Source organism: Patagioenas fasciata, chromosome 32 (genome assembly GCF_037038585.1).
Source record: "Patagioenas fasciata isolate bPatFas1 chromosome 32, bPatFas1.hap1, whole genome shotgun sequence".
Lineage (NCBI taxonomy): Eukaryota > Metazoa > Chordata > Aves > Columbiformes > Columbidae > Patagioenas > Patagioenas fasciata.
Window position 1 is genome coordinate 3,817,181 of NC_092551.1, and position 16,548 is coordinate 3,833,728.

General features: G+C 73.6%; 2 protein-coding genes across 5 annotated transcripts in view; one reads left to right on the top strand and one right to left on the bottom strand.

Annotated features, from left to right (window-relative positions):
* CACNA1A (calcium voltage-gated channel subunit alpha1 A) overlaps positions 1 to 13,266 on the top strand; it is a 66,549-nt gene extending 53,283 nt beyond the window's left edge. The window contains exons 38-47 of one of the 4 annotated variants that reach the window (XM_071800613.1): positions 3,451 to 3,556; positions 5,379 to 5,486; positions 5,556 to 5,656; positions 6,317 to 6,420; positions 6,506 to 6,629; positions 7,227 to 7,337; positions 7,962 to 7,997; positions 9,325 to 9,520; positions 10,268 to 10,530; positions 13,249 to 13,266. In XM_071800613.1, coding sequence (XP_071656714.1) covers positions 3,451 to 3,556; positions 5,379 to 5,486; positions 5,556 to 5,656; positions 6,317 to 6,420; positions 6,506 to 6,629; positions 7,227 to 7,337; positions 7,962 to 7,997; positions 9,325 to 9,520; positions 10,268 to 10,530; positions 13,249 to 13,251 — 1,152 coding nt within the window. In that variant the 3' untranslated portion in view covers positions 13,252 to 13,266. Of the gene's footprint in view, positions 1 to 3,450; positions 3,557 to 5,378; positions 5,487 to 5,555; positions 5,657 to 6,316; positions 6,421 to 6,505; positions 6,630 to 7,226; positions 7,338 to 7,961; positions 8,517 to 9,324; positions 9,521 to 10,267; positions 10,531 to 13,248 lie in introns of those variants that run through there. The other 3 variants (XM_071800611.1, XM_071800614.1, XM_071800615.1) reach the window with 3 other exon arrangements.
* A 1,230-nt stretch (positions 13,267 to 14,496) lies between these two features.
* IER2 (immediate early response 2) lies at positions 14,497 to 15,977 on the bottom strand. Its single transcript, XM_071800710.1, has one exon. The coding sequence runs from the start codon at positions 15,953 to 15,955 to the stop codon at positions 14,954 to 14,956; it is 1,002 nt and encodes a 333-aa protein (XP_071656811.1). The 5' UTR covers positions 15,956 to 15,977; the 3' UTR covers positions 14,497 to 14,953.
* Positions 15,978 to 16,548: the final 571 nt, after the last annotated feature.

Sequence of the window (16,548 nt, forward strand, 5' to 3'; positions counted from 1 at the left end):
CCAAAAAAACCCTGGGGACCCCCCCCAAAACCCCTGTTTGGGGTCCCCATTGGGTCAAGGCACCCCCCCCAAAACCACTACCTGTGGGACCCCCCCCCCCCCCGAGTTCAGGCAGGCACCCCAAAAACCCCTATTTTGGGTCCCCATTGGGCTCAGACCCCCCCCCCCCATAAAAAACCCATAATTTGGGGACCCCCCGGGGGACAAACCCCCCCCTCCCCAAACCCCATTTGGGGTCCCCATAGGGCTCAGAGAGCCCCCCAAAACCCCCCCCAAAAAACCACTATTTGGGGTCCCCATAGGGCTCAGAGAGCCCCTCAAAACCCCCCCCAAAACCACTATTTGGGGACCCCCTCGGGGCTCGAACCCCCCCCCCAAACCCCTATTCAGGGTGCCCATTGGGCTTAGACACCCCCCCCCCCCCCCAAACCGCCTATCTGGGGACTCCCCGGGCTCAGACCCCCCCAAAAACTGGGGTTCGCGGCCACCTCGCCCAGCGCTGCCCATTTTTAGGCCCCCCCGGGGGTCGCCCCCTTTGCCCCCCCCCATTTCCCCCCATCCCCCCCCAGTGAGCCCCCCGGCCCCCCCGCTGCTGCACGGTCCCCGCCCCCCCCGCCGGGGGTTCGGCTGCATCGTGAGATGGGGGGGCACGGATACCGGGGGGGGCGCACGGGGACCCCGCGGCTCAGTTTCCCCATCGCTCCCGCTCGGCTGCATGGGGGGTGCATGGGGGGTGCATGGGGGGTGCATGGGGGGCGCTGCATGGGGGGGGCGCTGCATGGGGGGGGTCCCCTTCTTTTTTTCGGGGGGGGCACCCCCTGCCACCCGCTCGGCACTGGGAGCTGGGGGGGGGTCATTGGGACCCATGGGGCTGAGTCCCGGCCAACTCATCGCTCCCCCCCCCATGAATCAGGCACGTCCCCCTGCCCCCCCCACCCCGCGAATGCCGCTTTGCACCCCGAGACCCCCCCGGTGCCCCCCCAGCCCCGAGACCCCCCCCGCTGCATGTGCTGCTTGTGCTGCCCGCCCGGACACCGGGGTCCCGCTTGGCCGTGCCCCCCCCCAAAAATACGGGGGGGTCGCGGCCTGGGGAGAAGGCGGGGGGGGCCGGGTTGGGAATGGGGGGTTCGGGTTGGGTATTGGGGGGCTGGGTTGGGAATGGGGGGTTCGGGTTGGGTATTGGGGGGCTGGGTTGGGTATGGGGGGGGCTGGGTTGGGAATGGGGGGTTCGGGTTGGGTATTGGGGGGCTGGGTTGGGGCGTCCAGGTTGGGTATTGGGGGGCTAGGTTGGGTATGGGGGTCCGGGTTCGGGAGGGGGGTTCGGGTTCAGGGGGGCCGGGATGGGGAGTATGGGTTGGGGATGGGGGTTCGGGTTGGGGGGGGCCGGGTTGGGGTCTGGGTTGGGGTCCCAGCTGGGGGGTCCGGGTTGGGGTGGGGGTCCCGGTTGGGGGGGGTCTGGGTTGGGGTCCGGGTTGGGGTGGGGGTCCCGGTTAGTGGGGTCCCAGTTGGGGTCCGGGTTGGGACTGGGTGTTCAGGTTCGGGTTGGGGTTGGCGGGGTCCAGGTTGGGGTCTGGGTTGGGGTCCGGGTCGGGGCTGGGTGTTCAGGTTCAGGTTTGGGTTGGGGGGTCCTGGGCTGGGTGTTGGGGTTGGGGTCCGGGTCGGGGTCCAGGTTGGGGTCTGGGTTGGGGTCCGGGTCGGGGTTGGGTGTTCGGGTCGGGTTGGGGTTGGGGGGGTCCTGGGTTGGGTGTTGGGGTTGGGGTCCGGGTCGGGGCCGGGGTCCCGGTTGGGGGGGTCCGGGTTGGGGTCTGGGTTGGGGTCCGGGTCGGGGCCGGGGTCCCGGTTGGGGGGGGTCCAGGTTGGGGTCCGAGTCGGGGCTGGGTGTTCAGGTCCGGGTTGGGGTTGGGGGGGCCCGGGCTGGGTGTTGGGGTTGGGGTCTGGGTCGGGGTCCGGGCTGGGGTCCGGGTTGGGGTCCGGACTGGGGTCCGGGTTGGGGTCTGGGTCGGGGCTGGGTGTTCAGGTCTGGGTTGGGGGGGCCCGGGCTGGGTGTTGGGGTTGGGGTCCGGGTCGGGGTCCAGGTCGGGGTCCGGGTTGGGGTCCGGGCTGGGGTCCGGGTCGGGGTCCGGGCTGGGGTCCGGGTTGGGGTCCAGGTTGGGGTCCGGGTCGGGGTCCGGGCTGGGGTCCGGGTCGGGGTCCAGGTCGGGGTCCGGGTTGGGGTCCGGGCTGGGGTCTGGATCGGGGTCCGGGCTGGGGTCCGGGTCGGGGTCCAGGTCGGGGTCCGGGTTGGGGTCCGGGCTGGGGTCTGGATCGGGGTCCGGGCTGGGGTCCGGGTCGGGGTCCGGGTTGGGGTCCGGGTTGGGGTCCAGGTTGGGGTCCGGGTCGGGGTCCGGGCTGGGGTCCGGGCTGGGGTCCGGGTTGGGGTCCGGGCTGGGGTCCGGGTCGGGGTCCAGGTTGGGGTCCGGGTCGGGGTCCGGGTCGGGGTCCGGGTCGGGGTCCGGGCTGGGGTCTGGATCGGGGTCCGGGCTGGGGTCCGGGTCGGGGTCCGGGTTGGGGTCCGGGTTGGGGTCCAGGTTGGGGTCCGGGCTGGGGTCCGGGTTGGGGTCCGGACTGGGGTCCGGGTTGGGGTCTGGGTCGGGGCTGGGTGTTCAGGTCTGGGTTGGGGGGGCCCGGGCTGGGTGTTGGGGTTGGGGTCCGGGTCGGGGTCCAGGTCGGGGTCCGGGTTGGGGTCCGGGCTGGGGTCCGGGTCGGGGTCCGGGCTGGGGTCTGGATCGGGGTCCGGGCTGGGGTCCGGGTCGGGGTCCGGGTTGGGGTTCGGGTTGGGGTCCAGGTTGGGGTCCGGGCTGGGGTCCGGGCTGGGGTCCGGGTTGGGGTCCGGGCTGGGGTCCGGGTCGGGGTCCGGGTTGGGGTCCGGGTCGGGGTCCGGGTCGGGGTCCGGGCTGGGGTCTGGATCGGGGTCCGGGCTGGGGTCCGGGTCGGGGTCCGGGTTGGGGTCCAGGTTGGGGTCCGGGCTGGGGTCCGGGTCGGGGTCCGGGTTGGGGTCCGGGTTGGGGTCCGGGTCGGGGTCCGGGTTGGGGTCCGGGTTGGGGTCCGGGTCGGGGTCCGGGCTGGGGTCCGGGTCGGGGTCCGGGCTGGGGTCCGGGTCGGGGTCCGGGTCGGGGTCCGGGTTGGGGTCCAGGTTGGGGTCCGGGCTGGGGTCCGGGTCGGGGTCCAGGTTGGGGTCCGGGCTGGGGTCCGGGTTGGGGTCCGGGTTGGGGTCCGGGTTGGGGTCCAGGTTGGGGTCCGGGCTGGGGTCCGGGTCGGGGTCCGGGTTGGGGTCCGGGCTGGGGTCCGGGTTGGGGTCCAGGTTGGGGTCCGGGCTGGGGTCCGGGTCGGGGTCCGGGTTGGGGTCCGGGCTGGGGTCCGGGTCGGGGTCCGGGGCCCGGTGGGGGCCCGGTGACGCCCCCTGGCCCGCAGCGGCTGCTCCGCATGGACCTGCCCGTGGCGGACGACAACACCGTGCACTTCAACTCCACCCTCATGGCGCTGATCCGCACCGCGCTCGACATCAAGATCGCCAAAGGCACGGCCGCGGGGACACGGGGACAGGGGACACGGGGACAGGGGACACGGGGACAGGGGACACGGGGGCACGGGGGACACGGCGGGCACGGGGGACATGGGACACGGGGACAGGGGACACGGGGACAGGGGACACGGGGGCACGGGGGACATGGGACACGGGGACAGGGGACACGGGGGACACGGCGGGGCACAGCGAGGCACGGGGGGACATGGGACACGGGGGACAGGGGATACAGGGGACACGGCGGGGCACGGGGGGACATGGAACACGGGGGACATGGGACACGGGGGACATCGGGCACGGGGGCACGGCGGGGCACAGGGGGGACACGGGACACAGGGGGCACGGGGGCACGAGGGGGACACAGGGACACGGGGGGGACACGGGGACACGGTGGGACACGGGAACACAGGGACACAGGGGGGACATGAGGACACAGGGGGACATGGGGGCACACGGGGACACGGAGGGCACAGGGGGGACACGGGGACATGGAGGGCATAGAGGGGACACAGGGACACGGGGGAACACTGGGACACAGGGAGGACATGGGGACACATGGGGACATGAGGGCACAGGGGGACATGGGGCCACACGGGGACACGGGGGGCACAGGGGGACATAGGGGCACACGGGGGGACACGGGGGGACATGGGAACATCGGGGGGACACAGGGACACTGCGGGGGACATGGGGACACCAGCAGGAGGGGCTGTGGTGGCCTCAAGGGGAAGGGGATGGGGTCTTGGGGGGACAGGGACACGGAGAGGTTGGGGACAAGGATGGAGACTTAGAGGGGGGGCCCAGGGACCCCAAAGGGACAGGGACGCTGGGGGGACAGGGACACCGGAGGGATGGGGACAAGGACGGGGACACCAGGGGGACAGGGACACTGGAGGGATGGGGAAAGGGTCCCTTAGGTGACAAGGACAGGGATGGGGTCCCTCAGGGTGCAGGGACAGGAACTGGGAGCCCAGGGAGGGGGGAAAAGGGGGACAGGGGACACCGGGGGACAGGTGTCCCAAGGTGGCAGTGTCCCCAGGGGTGGCAGTGTCCCCAGGTGTCCCCAGGTGTCCCCAGGGGTGGCAGTGTCCCCACGTGTCCCCGGGTGTCCCGGGTGGCAGTGTCCCAGGGCTGGCAGTGTCCCCGGGTGTCCCCAGGTGTCCCCGGGTGTCCTGGGGTGGCAGTGTCCCCAGGGCTGGCAGTGTCCCCAGGTGTCTCTGGGTGTCCCCAGGTGTCCCGGGTGGCAGTGTCCCCAGGGCTGGCAGTGTCCCCAGGTGTCTCTGGGTGTGCCCGGGTGGCAGTGTCCCCAGGGGTGGCAGTGTCCCCAGGTGTCCCCAGGTGTCCCGGACTGGCAGTGTCCCCAGGTGTCCCCAGGTGTCCCGGGTGGCAGTGTCCCCAGGTGTCCCCAGGTGTCCCGGGTGGCAGTGTCCCGGGTGGCAGTGTCCCGGGTGGCAGTGTCCCCAGGTGTCCCGGGTGGCAGTGTCCCGGGTGGCAGTGTCCCGGGTGGCAGTGTCCCCAGGTGTCCCGGGTGGCAGTGTCCCGGGTGGCAGTGTCCCGGGTGGCAGTGTCCCCAGGTGTCCCCAGGTGTCCCGGGTGGCAGTGTCCCGGGTGGCAGTGTCCCGGGTGGCAGTGTCCCCAGGTGTCCCGGGTGGCAGTGTCCCGGGTGGCAGTGTCCCGGGTGGCAGCGTCCCCAGGTGTCCCGGGCTGGCAGTGTCCCGGGTGGCAGTGTCCCGGGTGGCAGTGTCCCGGGTGGCAGTGTCCCCAGGTGTCCCCAGCGTCCCCTCGGGACAGCCCGGGCTGAGCCGTCCCTGCGCAGGGGGGGCGGACAAGCAGCAGATGGACGCGGAGCTGCGCAAGGAGATGGTGGCCATCTGGCCCAACCTGTCCCCCAAGAACCTGGACCTGCTCGTCACCCCCCACAAGTGTAAGGGCGCGGCCCCTGCCCCCGTGCCCGCTGTCCCCGTGTCCCCCTCACCGCCCCGTGTCCCCGCAGCCACCGACCTGACGGTGGGGAAGATCTACGCCGCCATGATGATCATGGAGTACTACCGGCAGAGCAAGGCCAAGAAGCTGCAGGCCATGCGGGAGGAGCAGGTGGGGACAACGCTGTCCCCTCCTGTGGCCCCCCAGTGTCCCCAGCCCAGCCCTGGCCCCTCCGGTGTCCCTCCCGTGTCCCCAGCCCAGCCCTGTCCCCTCCCGTGTCCCCACCCCATCCCTGTCCCCTCCCGTGTCCCCAGCCCAGCCCTGTCCCCTCCCGTGTCCCCACCCCATCCCTGTCCCCTCCCGTGTCCCCACCCCATCCCTGTCCCCTCCCATGTCCCCATCCTATCCTTGTCCCCTCCCGTGTCCTTCCCGTGTCCCCACCCCATCCCTGTCCCCTCCCGTGTCCCCAGCCCACCCCTGTCCCCTCCCCTGTCCCTCCAGTGTTCCCATCCCATCCTTGTCCCCTCTCCGTGTCCCTCCCGTGTCCCCAGCCCATCCCTGTCCCCTCCCCGTGTCCCTCCCATGTCCCCATCCTTGTCCCCTCCCCGTGTCCCACCCTCATCCCTGTCCCCTCCAGTGTCCCCTCCCCGTGTCCCTCCCATCCCTGTCCCCTCCCCGTGTCCCTCCCATCCCTGTCCCCTCCCGTGTCCCCCTCCCATCCCTGTCCCCTCCAGTGTCCCCATCCACCCCAGCTGTTTTGTCCCCGTGTCCCATCCCCGTCCCCGCCCCGGTGTCCCCGCCGTGTCCCCAACGGCCCCCGTGTCCCCGCAGAACCGGACGCCGCTGATGTTCCAGCGCATGGAGCCACCGTCCCCCACGCAGGAGGGGACAGCGGCGCCGGACGCGGCGCCCACGGCCGAGCCGGGCGCGGGGCTGTGAGTGTCCCCGTGTCCCCCGTGTCCCCCGTGCCCCCGTCCCTGTCCCCCCGGGGACAGCGGGGGCTGAGCCGCCTGTCCCCAGGGCCCTGAAGGAGAGCCCGTCCTGGGTGACCCAGCGCGCCCAGGAGATGTTCCAGAGGACGGGGACATGGAGCCCCGAGCGGGGACCCCCCGGGGACGTCCCCAACAGCCGCCCCAGCTCCCAGGTGAGGGGCCGTGACACCGCGTCGCCAGGGTCCCCCAGCCCCGCGGGACCCCCGTGTCCCCTGAGCCCCCCATGTCCCTTCTCCATCCATCCCTGTGACCCCAGGGTCCCCCAGCCCCGCGGGACCCCCGTGTCCCCTGAGCCCCCATGTCCCTTCTCCATCCGCCCCTGTGTCCCCATGTCCCCCAGTGTCTGTCCCCCCTTCCAAACTCTGCTTGGTACTCTGCTGTGCCTCAGTGTCCCCCGTGCCTCAGTGTCCCCCGCAGCTCGGTGTCCCCAGTGTCCCCCCAGTGCCTCGGTGTCCCTAGTGCCCCAGCGTCCTCTCAGTGTCCCCCACCGCTCAGTGTCCCCCGTGCCTCAGTGTCCCCCACAACTCGGTGTCCCCAGCATCGCCCCAGTGCCTCGGTGTCCCTAGTGCCCCAGTGTCCTCCCAGTGTCCCCCACCGCTCAGTGTCCCCAGTGCCTCGGTGTCCCCAGTGTCCCCTGTGCTCCACTGTGTCCCAGTGTCCCCCGTGGCTCAGTGTCCCCAGTGTCCCCAGTGTCCCCGTGTCCCCCGCGGCTCAGCGTCCCCCCAGTGTCCCCATGTCCCCGTCCCCAGCTGGTGGAGCTGCGGGACATGGCCAGGGACGGCTACTCGGACAGCGACCACCTGCCCATGGAGGGACACGGCCGCGCCGCCTCCATGCCGCGCCTGCCCGCCGACACCCAGGTGAGGGGACAGCGGGCGTCCCCAGGCGCCGTGTCACCCCCAGCCCCCGCTGCTTTGGGGGTGGTGGCTGTTGGGGCCGCCTGGGCTGCGCTGGGGGCTGGGGACAGCGGGGGGACAGGGACGCTCTGGCTGCTCCGCTGCTCGCCCGCGGGCCACCCCAGGCCCTGACCATGGGGGCCGGTGTCCCGCCCCCACCACTGGGGGTGTCACCACGGGCTCTGGGGTGTCACCCGCTCCGTGTGCCAGGGGCTTGGGGACAGGGACGCTCTGGCTGCTCCGCCCGTCGCTGCTGCTCGCCCGGCCGCCGCTTGGCTCTGCGAGGGGGGCCTGGCCCCCCCTGCCCCGCTGTGTCCCCCGGTGTCCCCCACAGTGTCCCCCACAGTGTCCCCCACAGTGTCCCCCCCGGTGTCCCCCCCAGTGTCCCCCCCGTGTCCCCCCCAGTGTCCCTCAGTGTCCCCCACAGTGTCCCCTCCGTGCTCACCCTCTCTGTCCCGGCTCTGCAGGTACTGACTGGGCTGGCTATGGCAGATGTGTCCCCCGCTGTCCCCCCTGTCCCCCTGTCCCCGTGTCCCCCGTGCTCACTGTCTCTCTCTCTCCCGGCTCCGCGGGCGCCGGCTCTGGCAGAGGAGGAAGCTCCGACCCCGCGGGAATAACCTCAGTGTAGGTGCCAGGTCCCCGTGTCCCCGCGTCCCCATGTCCCCTTCCTCACCCCATAGACCCTGTCCCCATGTCCCCTTCCTCACCCCCAGTCCCCGTGTCCCCATGTCCCATGTCCCCTTCTTCACCCCCTGGTCCCCGTGTCCCCATGTCCCATGTCCCCTTCCTCACCCCCAGTCCCCATGTCCCCATGTCCCATGTCCCCTTCCTCACCCCCCAGTCCCTGTCCCCATGTCCCCTTCCTCACCTCCCCAGTCCCCATCTCCCCTTCCTCACCCCGCGGTCCCTGTGTCCCCTTGTCCCCTCCCTCCCCCCCCATGCCTCGTCCCCCCCCGTGTCCCACCCCCTGGGCCACCGGGCCCCTCGTCGCCCCGTGTCCCAGCACCAGCGTGGCCAGCGAGGAGCAGCGTCCCCATGTCCCCGCGTCCCCTTGTCCCAATGGCTGGAGCAGCTGGGGGGGACACGGTGATGGGGACACAGTGACATGGTGTCCCGCTGGGGGGGACAGCGGGTGGGACGGGACTGGGGGGCCTGGGTGAGGGGTGGGGGGCAGGAGGGAGGGGACAGCGCGGGAGGCTGGGGCCTGCAGATGGACAGACAGACGGACGGAGGGACCAGCGGGGCGGCGCGCGGGTCACCCTGTCACCCCTCCCTTGGGGTCCCCGCGCTGTCCCTGCGCCATCCCCGCGCTGTCCCCATGTCCCCGCGTCCCCGCGCTGTCCCCATGTCCCCGCGCTGTCTCCATGTCCCCGCACTGCCCCTGCGCCATCCCCGCGCTGTTTCCATGTCCCCATGTCCCCGCGTCCCCGCACTGCCCCTGCGCCATCCCCGCGCTGTCCCCATGTCCCCATGTCCCCGCGTCCCCGCGCTGTCCCCATGTCCCCGCACTGCCCCTGCGCCATCCCCGCGCTGTCCCTGCGTTGTCCCCCTGTCCCCGCGTCTCCGCGCCGTCCCCTCTCCCCAGCCCATCTCAGACGCTGTTCCCGCGCTGTCCCCCTGTCCCCGCGCTGTCCCCATGTCCCCGCGCTGTGCCCGTGTCTGTCCCCAGCCCGTGTCGGACGCCAGCCCCCTGCCGCGCTGTGCCCCTGTCCCCGCGCTGTCCCCGCGCTGTCCCCATGTCCCCGCGCTGTCCCCGCGCTGTCCCCGCGCTGTCCCCATGTCCCCGCGCTGTGCCCGTGTCTGTCCCCAGCCCGTGTCGGACGCCAGCCCCCTGCCGCGCTGTGCCCCTGTCCCCGCGCTGTCCCCGCGCTGTCCCCATGTCCCCGCGCTGTCCCCGCGCTGTCCCCGCGCTGTCCCCATGTCCCCGCGCTGTGCCCGTGTCTGTCCCCAGCCCGTGTCGGACGCCAGCCCCCTGCCGCGCTCGGCGTCCCTGCTGGGCCACCCCCGCGCCCGCGCCATCCGCCTGGACGACTTCTCCCTGGAGCGCGTGGTCCCGGTCCCCGAGGAGGGGCAGCGGCAGCACCCGCGGCGCCGCGACCGGAGCCACCGCGCCGAGCGCCCCCTCAGCCGCCACGACGGGGACGCAGGTGGGAGCCCCCCCCGCCGCCCTGGCCCTCCGGGGGCCCCTTCGGCTCCCGAGCCGCCTGTCCCCAGGGCCACCAGCTCTGCTGCTGCATCCCGTGTGCCCCGGGCCACCGCATCCCCACTGTGTCCCCAGGGCCACCGTGTCCTGCACCCCATGAGCCCAGGGCCACCCCATCTCCACTGTGGGTCACCATGTCCCCAGGGCCACCGTGTCCTGCACCCCATGAGCCCAGGGCCACCCCATCTCCACTGTGGGTCGCCATGTCCCCAGGGCCACCGTGTCCTGCACCCCATGAGCCCAGGGCCACCCCATCTCCACTGTGGGTCGCCATGTCCCCAGGGCCACCGTGTCCTGCACCCCATGATCCCAGGGCCACCCCATCTCCACTGTGGGTCCCCATGTCCCCAGAGCCACCGTGTCGTGCACCCCATGATCCCAGGGCCACCCCATCTCCACTGTGGGTCCCCATGTCCCCTGGGCCACCCTGTGTCCTGCACCCTGTGTCCCCAGGGCCACCCCATCTCCACTGTGTCCCCATCTCCACTGTGTCCCCATCTCCCCCATGTCCCCAGGGCCACCTTGTCTCCACCATGTCCCCATGTCCCCAGGGCCATCCTGTGTCCTGCACCCCATGTCCCCAGGGCCACGCCATCTCCACTGTGTCCCCATCTCCACTGTGTCCCCATCTCCCCCGTGTCCCCATCTCCCCCGTGTCCCCGCGCCCCGCGCCACCGGCCGTGTCCCGCAGGGCTGGGCGCAGAGCCGACGGGGACGCCGCAGCCGGGCGACGCCGCCCCCCGGGAGCGCGGGGACCCCGAGCGCGGCCGCGCCAAGGACCGCAGGCACCGGCACCACCACCACCACCACCACCACCACCACCACGGCCCCGCCGGCGGGGGCGAGCGGGAGCGCGGCCCCCCCGAGCGCCACGAGCACGCGCGGCCCCGCGACCGCGAGCGCCGCTGGTCCCGCTCGCCCAGCGAGGGCCGGGAGCACGCGCCCCCCCGCCAGGTGGGTGCCCCCCGCCGCTCCCCCCTGCGCCTCTAGGGACCCCCCCCCCACCAAGGGCTGCGCCCCCTCCGCTGGGTGCTCTGGCTTGGGGTTCAACCAAAGACGCCCCCGTCAGCCCCTGGACTCCCCCCTCAGTGCTGGGGGCATTGGGAGCCTCCCTGGGTCGCTTGGGTTGGGGGGGGTCCCAGTCTGCCCAGTTTACATTGGTGGCAGCCAGGCCCCCAGTGACACCCATGGAACCCCCCAATGGAACCCCCCAATGGAACCCCCCCATGGAACCCCCACAATGGAACCTCCCAATGGAAGCCCCCAATGGAACCCCCACAATGGAACCCCCCCATGGAACCCCCCCAATGGAACCTCCCAATGGAAGCCCCCAATGGAACCCCCCCCAATGGAACCCCCCCATGGAACCCCCCCAATGGAACCTCCCAATGGAACCCCCCCATGGAACCCCCACAATGGAACCTCCCAATGGAAGCCCCCAATGGAACCCCCCCCAATGGAACCCCCCCATGGAACCCCCCCAATGGAACCTCCCAATGGAACCCCCCCAATGGAACCCCCCCAATGGAACCCCCCAATGGAACCTCCCAATGGAACCCCCCCATGGAACCCCCCCCATGGAACCTCCCAATGGAACCCCCCATGGAACCCCCCCCAATGGAACCCCCCCAATGGAACCCCCCCAATGGAACCTCCCAATGGAACCCCCCCATGGAACCCCCCCCATGGAACCTCCCAATGGAACCCCCCATGGAACCCCCCCCAATGGAACCCCCCCAATGGAACCCCAGTACCCACCGTGGGGGTGCAGCCCCCCCAGCCAGAGGGGACGTGGGGGGGGACACGGGGACGGCCCTCGGGGGGATCTGGGGTTGCACTCGGGGACACGGTGACCCCTCCGGATGCCCCCCCACCCCTTCCCACTCTCGCCCCCCCCGCCCCCCGCACGGAGCCCCCCCGCTTGGCCCCCCCCCGTGCCCCCGCTGCTTGGGGGGTCGGTGATTCACTCTCTGTCTCCATCGCTGGGCTGTGGCTGCGCCGCCCCACGAGGGGGGGCCCAGGTAAGCGCTTCGGGCCCCCCCGCCTGCTCCGTTTCCCCCGGCTCCAGCCGCCCCCCCTTGGCCACGCTGGAAAGTTTGGAACAAACCTGCCCCCCCCACCCCCCGGGCCCCCCCCGGCGAGGGGCAGGGCGGGGGGGCACAGGCCTGAACGGGGGTGACCCCCCCGCACCCCCCGGCAGGCGATGGGACCGTCCCTGAGCCCCGGGTCCCCACGGGAGCGGCCGGGGGTGCAGGGGGTGTGTCCCCCCCCCCCAGGTAACATTTTGGGGTGCGGGTTCCCCCCCAGGCCAACTCTTCCAAACTCCTCCAGCCCCCGCCCCCCCATCTCTCCCGGCTGACCCCCCCCGACTCCCCCCCCCCTCCGGTGCCTTGCGAGCGGCTTTGGGGGGACCCCCCCGCCCCCCCACCTCTTCTCACTTCTCTCCCCTCTGCTTCTCTCCTTTGGTTCCCCCCCCATTGTGTTCCCACTGCTTTTCTCTGTGCCCCCCCCGTGTCCGCATGGCCCGTGGCTGTGACCCCCCCCGTGGCCGTGACCCCCCCCGACTGTGACCCCCCCATGGCCGTGACCCCCCCAATGCCCCCCTGTGTCTCCGCTTGTCCTCCCAACCCGTCTGTGCCCCGCCGTGCCCCCCGTTCCCACGCTCCGTGTCCCCCGTTCCCACGCTCCGTGTCCCTCCCCTCATGTCTGTGTCCCCGCCCTCGTGTCCCGTTTCACGCCCCCGCGTGTCCCCCACGGCCGTGTCCCCCTGTGACGCGTGTCCCCCGTGTCCCCCACATCGTCCCTGTGACCCCATTCCCACGCTCCATCCCCATGTCCCCGTGTCCCCCACGTTCTCCCCGTGTCCCCCACTCCCACACTGCATCCCCTCTCATGTCCCCCATGTCCCCACATTCTCCCTGTGCCCCCCACACCCGTGTTCCCCGTGTACCCCATGTCCCCTCCTTCCGTGCTCCCCGTGTCCCCATGCCCCGTCCCCCCGTGCCCCCCGTGTCCCGTGCCCTCCGTGTCCCCACGTTCTCCCCGTGCCCCCCGTGCCCGTGTCCCCATGTCCCGTCCCGCCGTGCCCCCCGTGTCCCGTGCCCTCCGTGTCCGTCCCCCCGTGTCCCGTGCCCTCCGTGTCCGTGTCCCCACGTTCTCCCCGTGCCCCCCGTGCCCGTATCCCGTGTCCCCATGTCCCGTCCCGCCGTGCCCCCCGTGTCCCGTGCCCTCCGTGTCCGTCCCCCCGTGTCCCGTGCCCCCCGTGTCCGTGTCCCCACGTTCTCCCCGTGCCCCCCGTGCCCGTGTCCCGTGTCCCCATGTCCCGTCCCGCCGTGCCCCCCGTCTCCCGTGCCCCCCGTGTCCGTGTCCCCACGTTCTCCCCGTGCCCCCCGTGCCCGTGTCCCGTGTCCCCATGTCCCGTCCCGCCGTGCCCCCCGTCTCCCGTGCCCTCCGTGTCCGTGTCCCCACGTTCTCCCCGTGCCCCCCGTGCCCGTATCCCGTGTCCCCATGTCCCGTCCCGCCGTGCCCCCCGTGTCCCGTGCCCCCCGTGTCCGTGTCCCCACGTTCTCCCCGTGGCCCCCGTGTCCGTGTCCCCACGTTGTTCCCCCCGTCCCCCCGTGTCCGTGCGCGGTGCCCCCGCCATGCCGGTGTCCCGCTGTTGCTGTAGGGCAGTAGTTCGGTGAGCGGCAGCCCGGTGCTCAGCACCTCGGGGACCAGCACCCCCCGGCGCGCGCGCCGCCAGCTGCCGCCGACCCCCGCCACGCCGCGCCCGCACGTCTCCTACTCGCCCGCCGCCCGGCGCCCCCCGCCCGCCGCGCCGCCCCCGGCCCGCGGCCCGCGCCGCGCCCCGCCCGCCGAGCCCCCCCGCGCCGCCCGCGCCGCCGCGCGCTGGCCCGAGCCCCCCCGCGGCCCCCGCGACGCGGAGCCGCCGCTCGACGGGCGCGGCCCCCGGGGCCCCCGCGGCGGCGGGGGGGGCGGCCCGGGGGTGTCGCCCCCGCGGCCCGGCCGCCGGTTGCCCAACGGCTACTACCCCGTGCCCGGGAAGGGGCGGCCCGGCCTCCGCGACCCGTACAGCGAGACGGACGATGACTGCTGCTAGCGGCCCCCCCGCGGCTACCGCGACAGCGGCGCCGCCACGCACCGGGGAGCGGGGGCGGCCGCCGCGCACCCCCCGCCCCGCGCCCGCCCGCTCCCGGGGCTATGGATGAGTTTTATCATCTGGAGGAGCCGCCGCGGGGGGCGGCCCCGGGACCCCCCCCCCACCAACCCGCACGGGCGCGGAGCCCCCGGCCGGAGGAGCCGCCGGGGCGGGAACGGAGAGCGGGGGAGCCCGGCCCGGGAGGCGGCACCGGGAGGCGACACCGGGAACCGGCACCGCCAAGCGACACCGGGAAGCGAAGCGGCACCCGGAGGCGGCACCGGGAAGCGGCACCGGGGCCCCCCCAGGCACGGAGGCGGCGGGGCCGGAGCGGCCGCCATTGCATGAACCGAGTTACCGACCCAGAAATAAAGAGTAAAACAAACAGAACCCGCCCCCCCCGACAAACGGAACCATTAAAAACCGGAGGAATTTTGCATCGAGCCCCTTCTCGCTGCTTCCTGGGATCGGACCCCCCCCCCCAGTCACCGGGACCCCCCCGCCCCCGCGAAAAGGACCCAGGCATCCGGGCGGCCGCGCCGCCCCCCCCGGCTCCACCCCCCGTGGGCGGCACGTGCAGCTTCCCGGAACCTGGGGGTTCCCCGCCCCTCTTCCCCCCCCTCCTGCCCCTGGGGGGAAACCGGGGCACAACCCCCCCCCTCCCCCCGCCCCCAAACCAGGAGCCTTTTCCCCCAAGCGGCCCCCCCCAAACCCCTTTGACCCCCAAACTGAGGGGGGGACACAGAGCGACCCCCCCCCCGCAAACCCCCCACGGCAGCAGCTGCACAAAACCCACTTTTATTTCATTAACAAAATAATTAATTAGAGGAGAGCGGGGGGGGGCAGGGCCTGCCTGGAGCCCCCCCGCACGGCACAACCGCCGGCTCCGTCACGGCGGGGGGGTCACCGGGACCCCGAGAGTCCCAGTGTCCGGGGGTTCCCCGCCCGTTCCGTGTGTCCCGGGGGAACCCCGCGCCAGTTCCGTGTGTCCCGGGGGGGCTCCGTGTCCCCCCCGTTCCGGTTCCGTGTGTCCCGGGGGGGGGTCTCCGTGTCCCCCTCGTACCCGTTCCGTGTGTCCCGGGGGGGTCCCCGCGTTAGTTCCGCGTGTCCCAGGAGGACTCCATGCCCCCCCCGTACCCGTTCCGTGTGTCCCGGGAGGGCTCCGTGTCCCGTGGGTTTCCAGGTACCGGTTCCGCGTGTCCCGGGGGGTGTCCGTGTCTCCGGTGGGGGGGTCCGGTCTCAACACGCCCCCACGGCGCGGACCAGGAGCCCGAAGGCGGGGGCGGGTGGCCCCGAGCAGCGCCCGGGGGGCCCCGGGCCGAGCGGCGGCTCCTCCGGCTCCAGCCGCGCCCGTTTGCGCGGTACCGGCACCGCCCCGGGCCCGCCCGAGCCGCTGCTCCGCCGCTTCCGCCCGGCCCGCGCCGCCGGGGGGGAACCAGGGGGGCTGTGGGGGTCCTGGCGGGGCGGCAGCCGCGGGGCGCTCGGGGGGTCGCGGTACCGGCTCGGAGGGTCCCGGTTCGCGGGGTCCGGGGCCGCTGGGTCCGTCCGGTCCGGGGCGCTGAGCGGGTCCGGGGTCGGGGACTCTCCCCGGTGCGGGGTCGGTGCGAACGGCGGGTGCGCGGGTCCGGTCCCCGGTGGGGTCCCCGCGGCGGGTCCCGGTGCCGTTCCCGGTGGGGTCTCCGTGGCGGGTCCCGGTACGAACGGCGGGTGCGCGGGTCCCGGTCCCGTTCCCGGTCCGAACGGCGGGTGCGCGGGTGTTGCTATCGGTGGGGTCCCCGTGGCGGGTCCCGGTGCCGGTGCCGTTCCCGGTGGGGTCCCCGCGGCGGTTCCCGGTACGAAGGGCGGGTGCGTGGGTGTTGCTATCAGTGGGGTCCCCGTGGCGGTTCCCGGTACGAAGGGCGGGTGCGTGGGTGTTGCTATCGGCGAGGTCCCCGTGGCGGATTCCGGTACGAAGGGCGGGTGCGTGGGTGTTGCTATCGGCGAGGTCCCCGTGGCGGGTCCCGGTACGAAGGGCGGGCGCGCGGGTCCCGTTCCCGGTGGGGTCCCCGTGGCGGGTCCGGGTCCCGTTCCCGGTCCCGTTCCCGTCTCGGCGGCAGCGCGGGCGCTCAGGTACCGGAACCGGGCGGCGCGGACGAGCAGCGAGAGCTGCAGGCTCCGGTGCAGGCGGAGGCCGCCGCGCTGGAAGCGGCCCCGGTAGAGCTTCCAGACCGACACCGTGAGCAGCCGCTGCGCCTCCTCCATGGCGGCGGCGGTGGGAGCGGGGGGGCCCGGCCGCGGGGTTTTATAGCCCCGCCCCGCCCCGCCCCGCCCCGCCCCCGCTTCCCCCCCCGCCCCCGCTCCCCCCCCCGCCGCATCCGGTCTCGGCTCCGCGGCGCCGAGGGGGCGGAAATGGCGGGGGGGCGGGGAGCGCTGCCGGGGGGGTCCCTGTGCCCCCCTGGGTCCCCGTGGGGTCCCTGTGCGCCCCCCGGGATCCCCGCATCCCCAGGGGGGATTCCTGTGTGTCCCCCCCTCCCCGGACTCCCGGTGCCCCCCCGGGATCCCCGTGTGGTCTCCGCGTCCTCCCCGGGATCCCCGTGTCCCCCGCGCCGGGGTCCCCGTGTCCGCACGGGGGGGTCCCTGGGCCCCCTGCCCGGGGCAGTGACACCGGGGGGGGCGTTGGGGGGGTGACACGGGGACTCCCCCGCTCCGCCCCGTGACGTCACCCGTTTCCATGACCGTATAAGGAGCCCCGTGACGACAGGAAGGGGAAGGGGGCGGGGCCGCGCGCGCGGGGGAGGAAGGAGCCGCTTCCGCCCGCCCAAATTAGGGCACGGCGGTGGGCGGGGCCAAGCGGG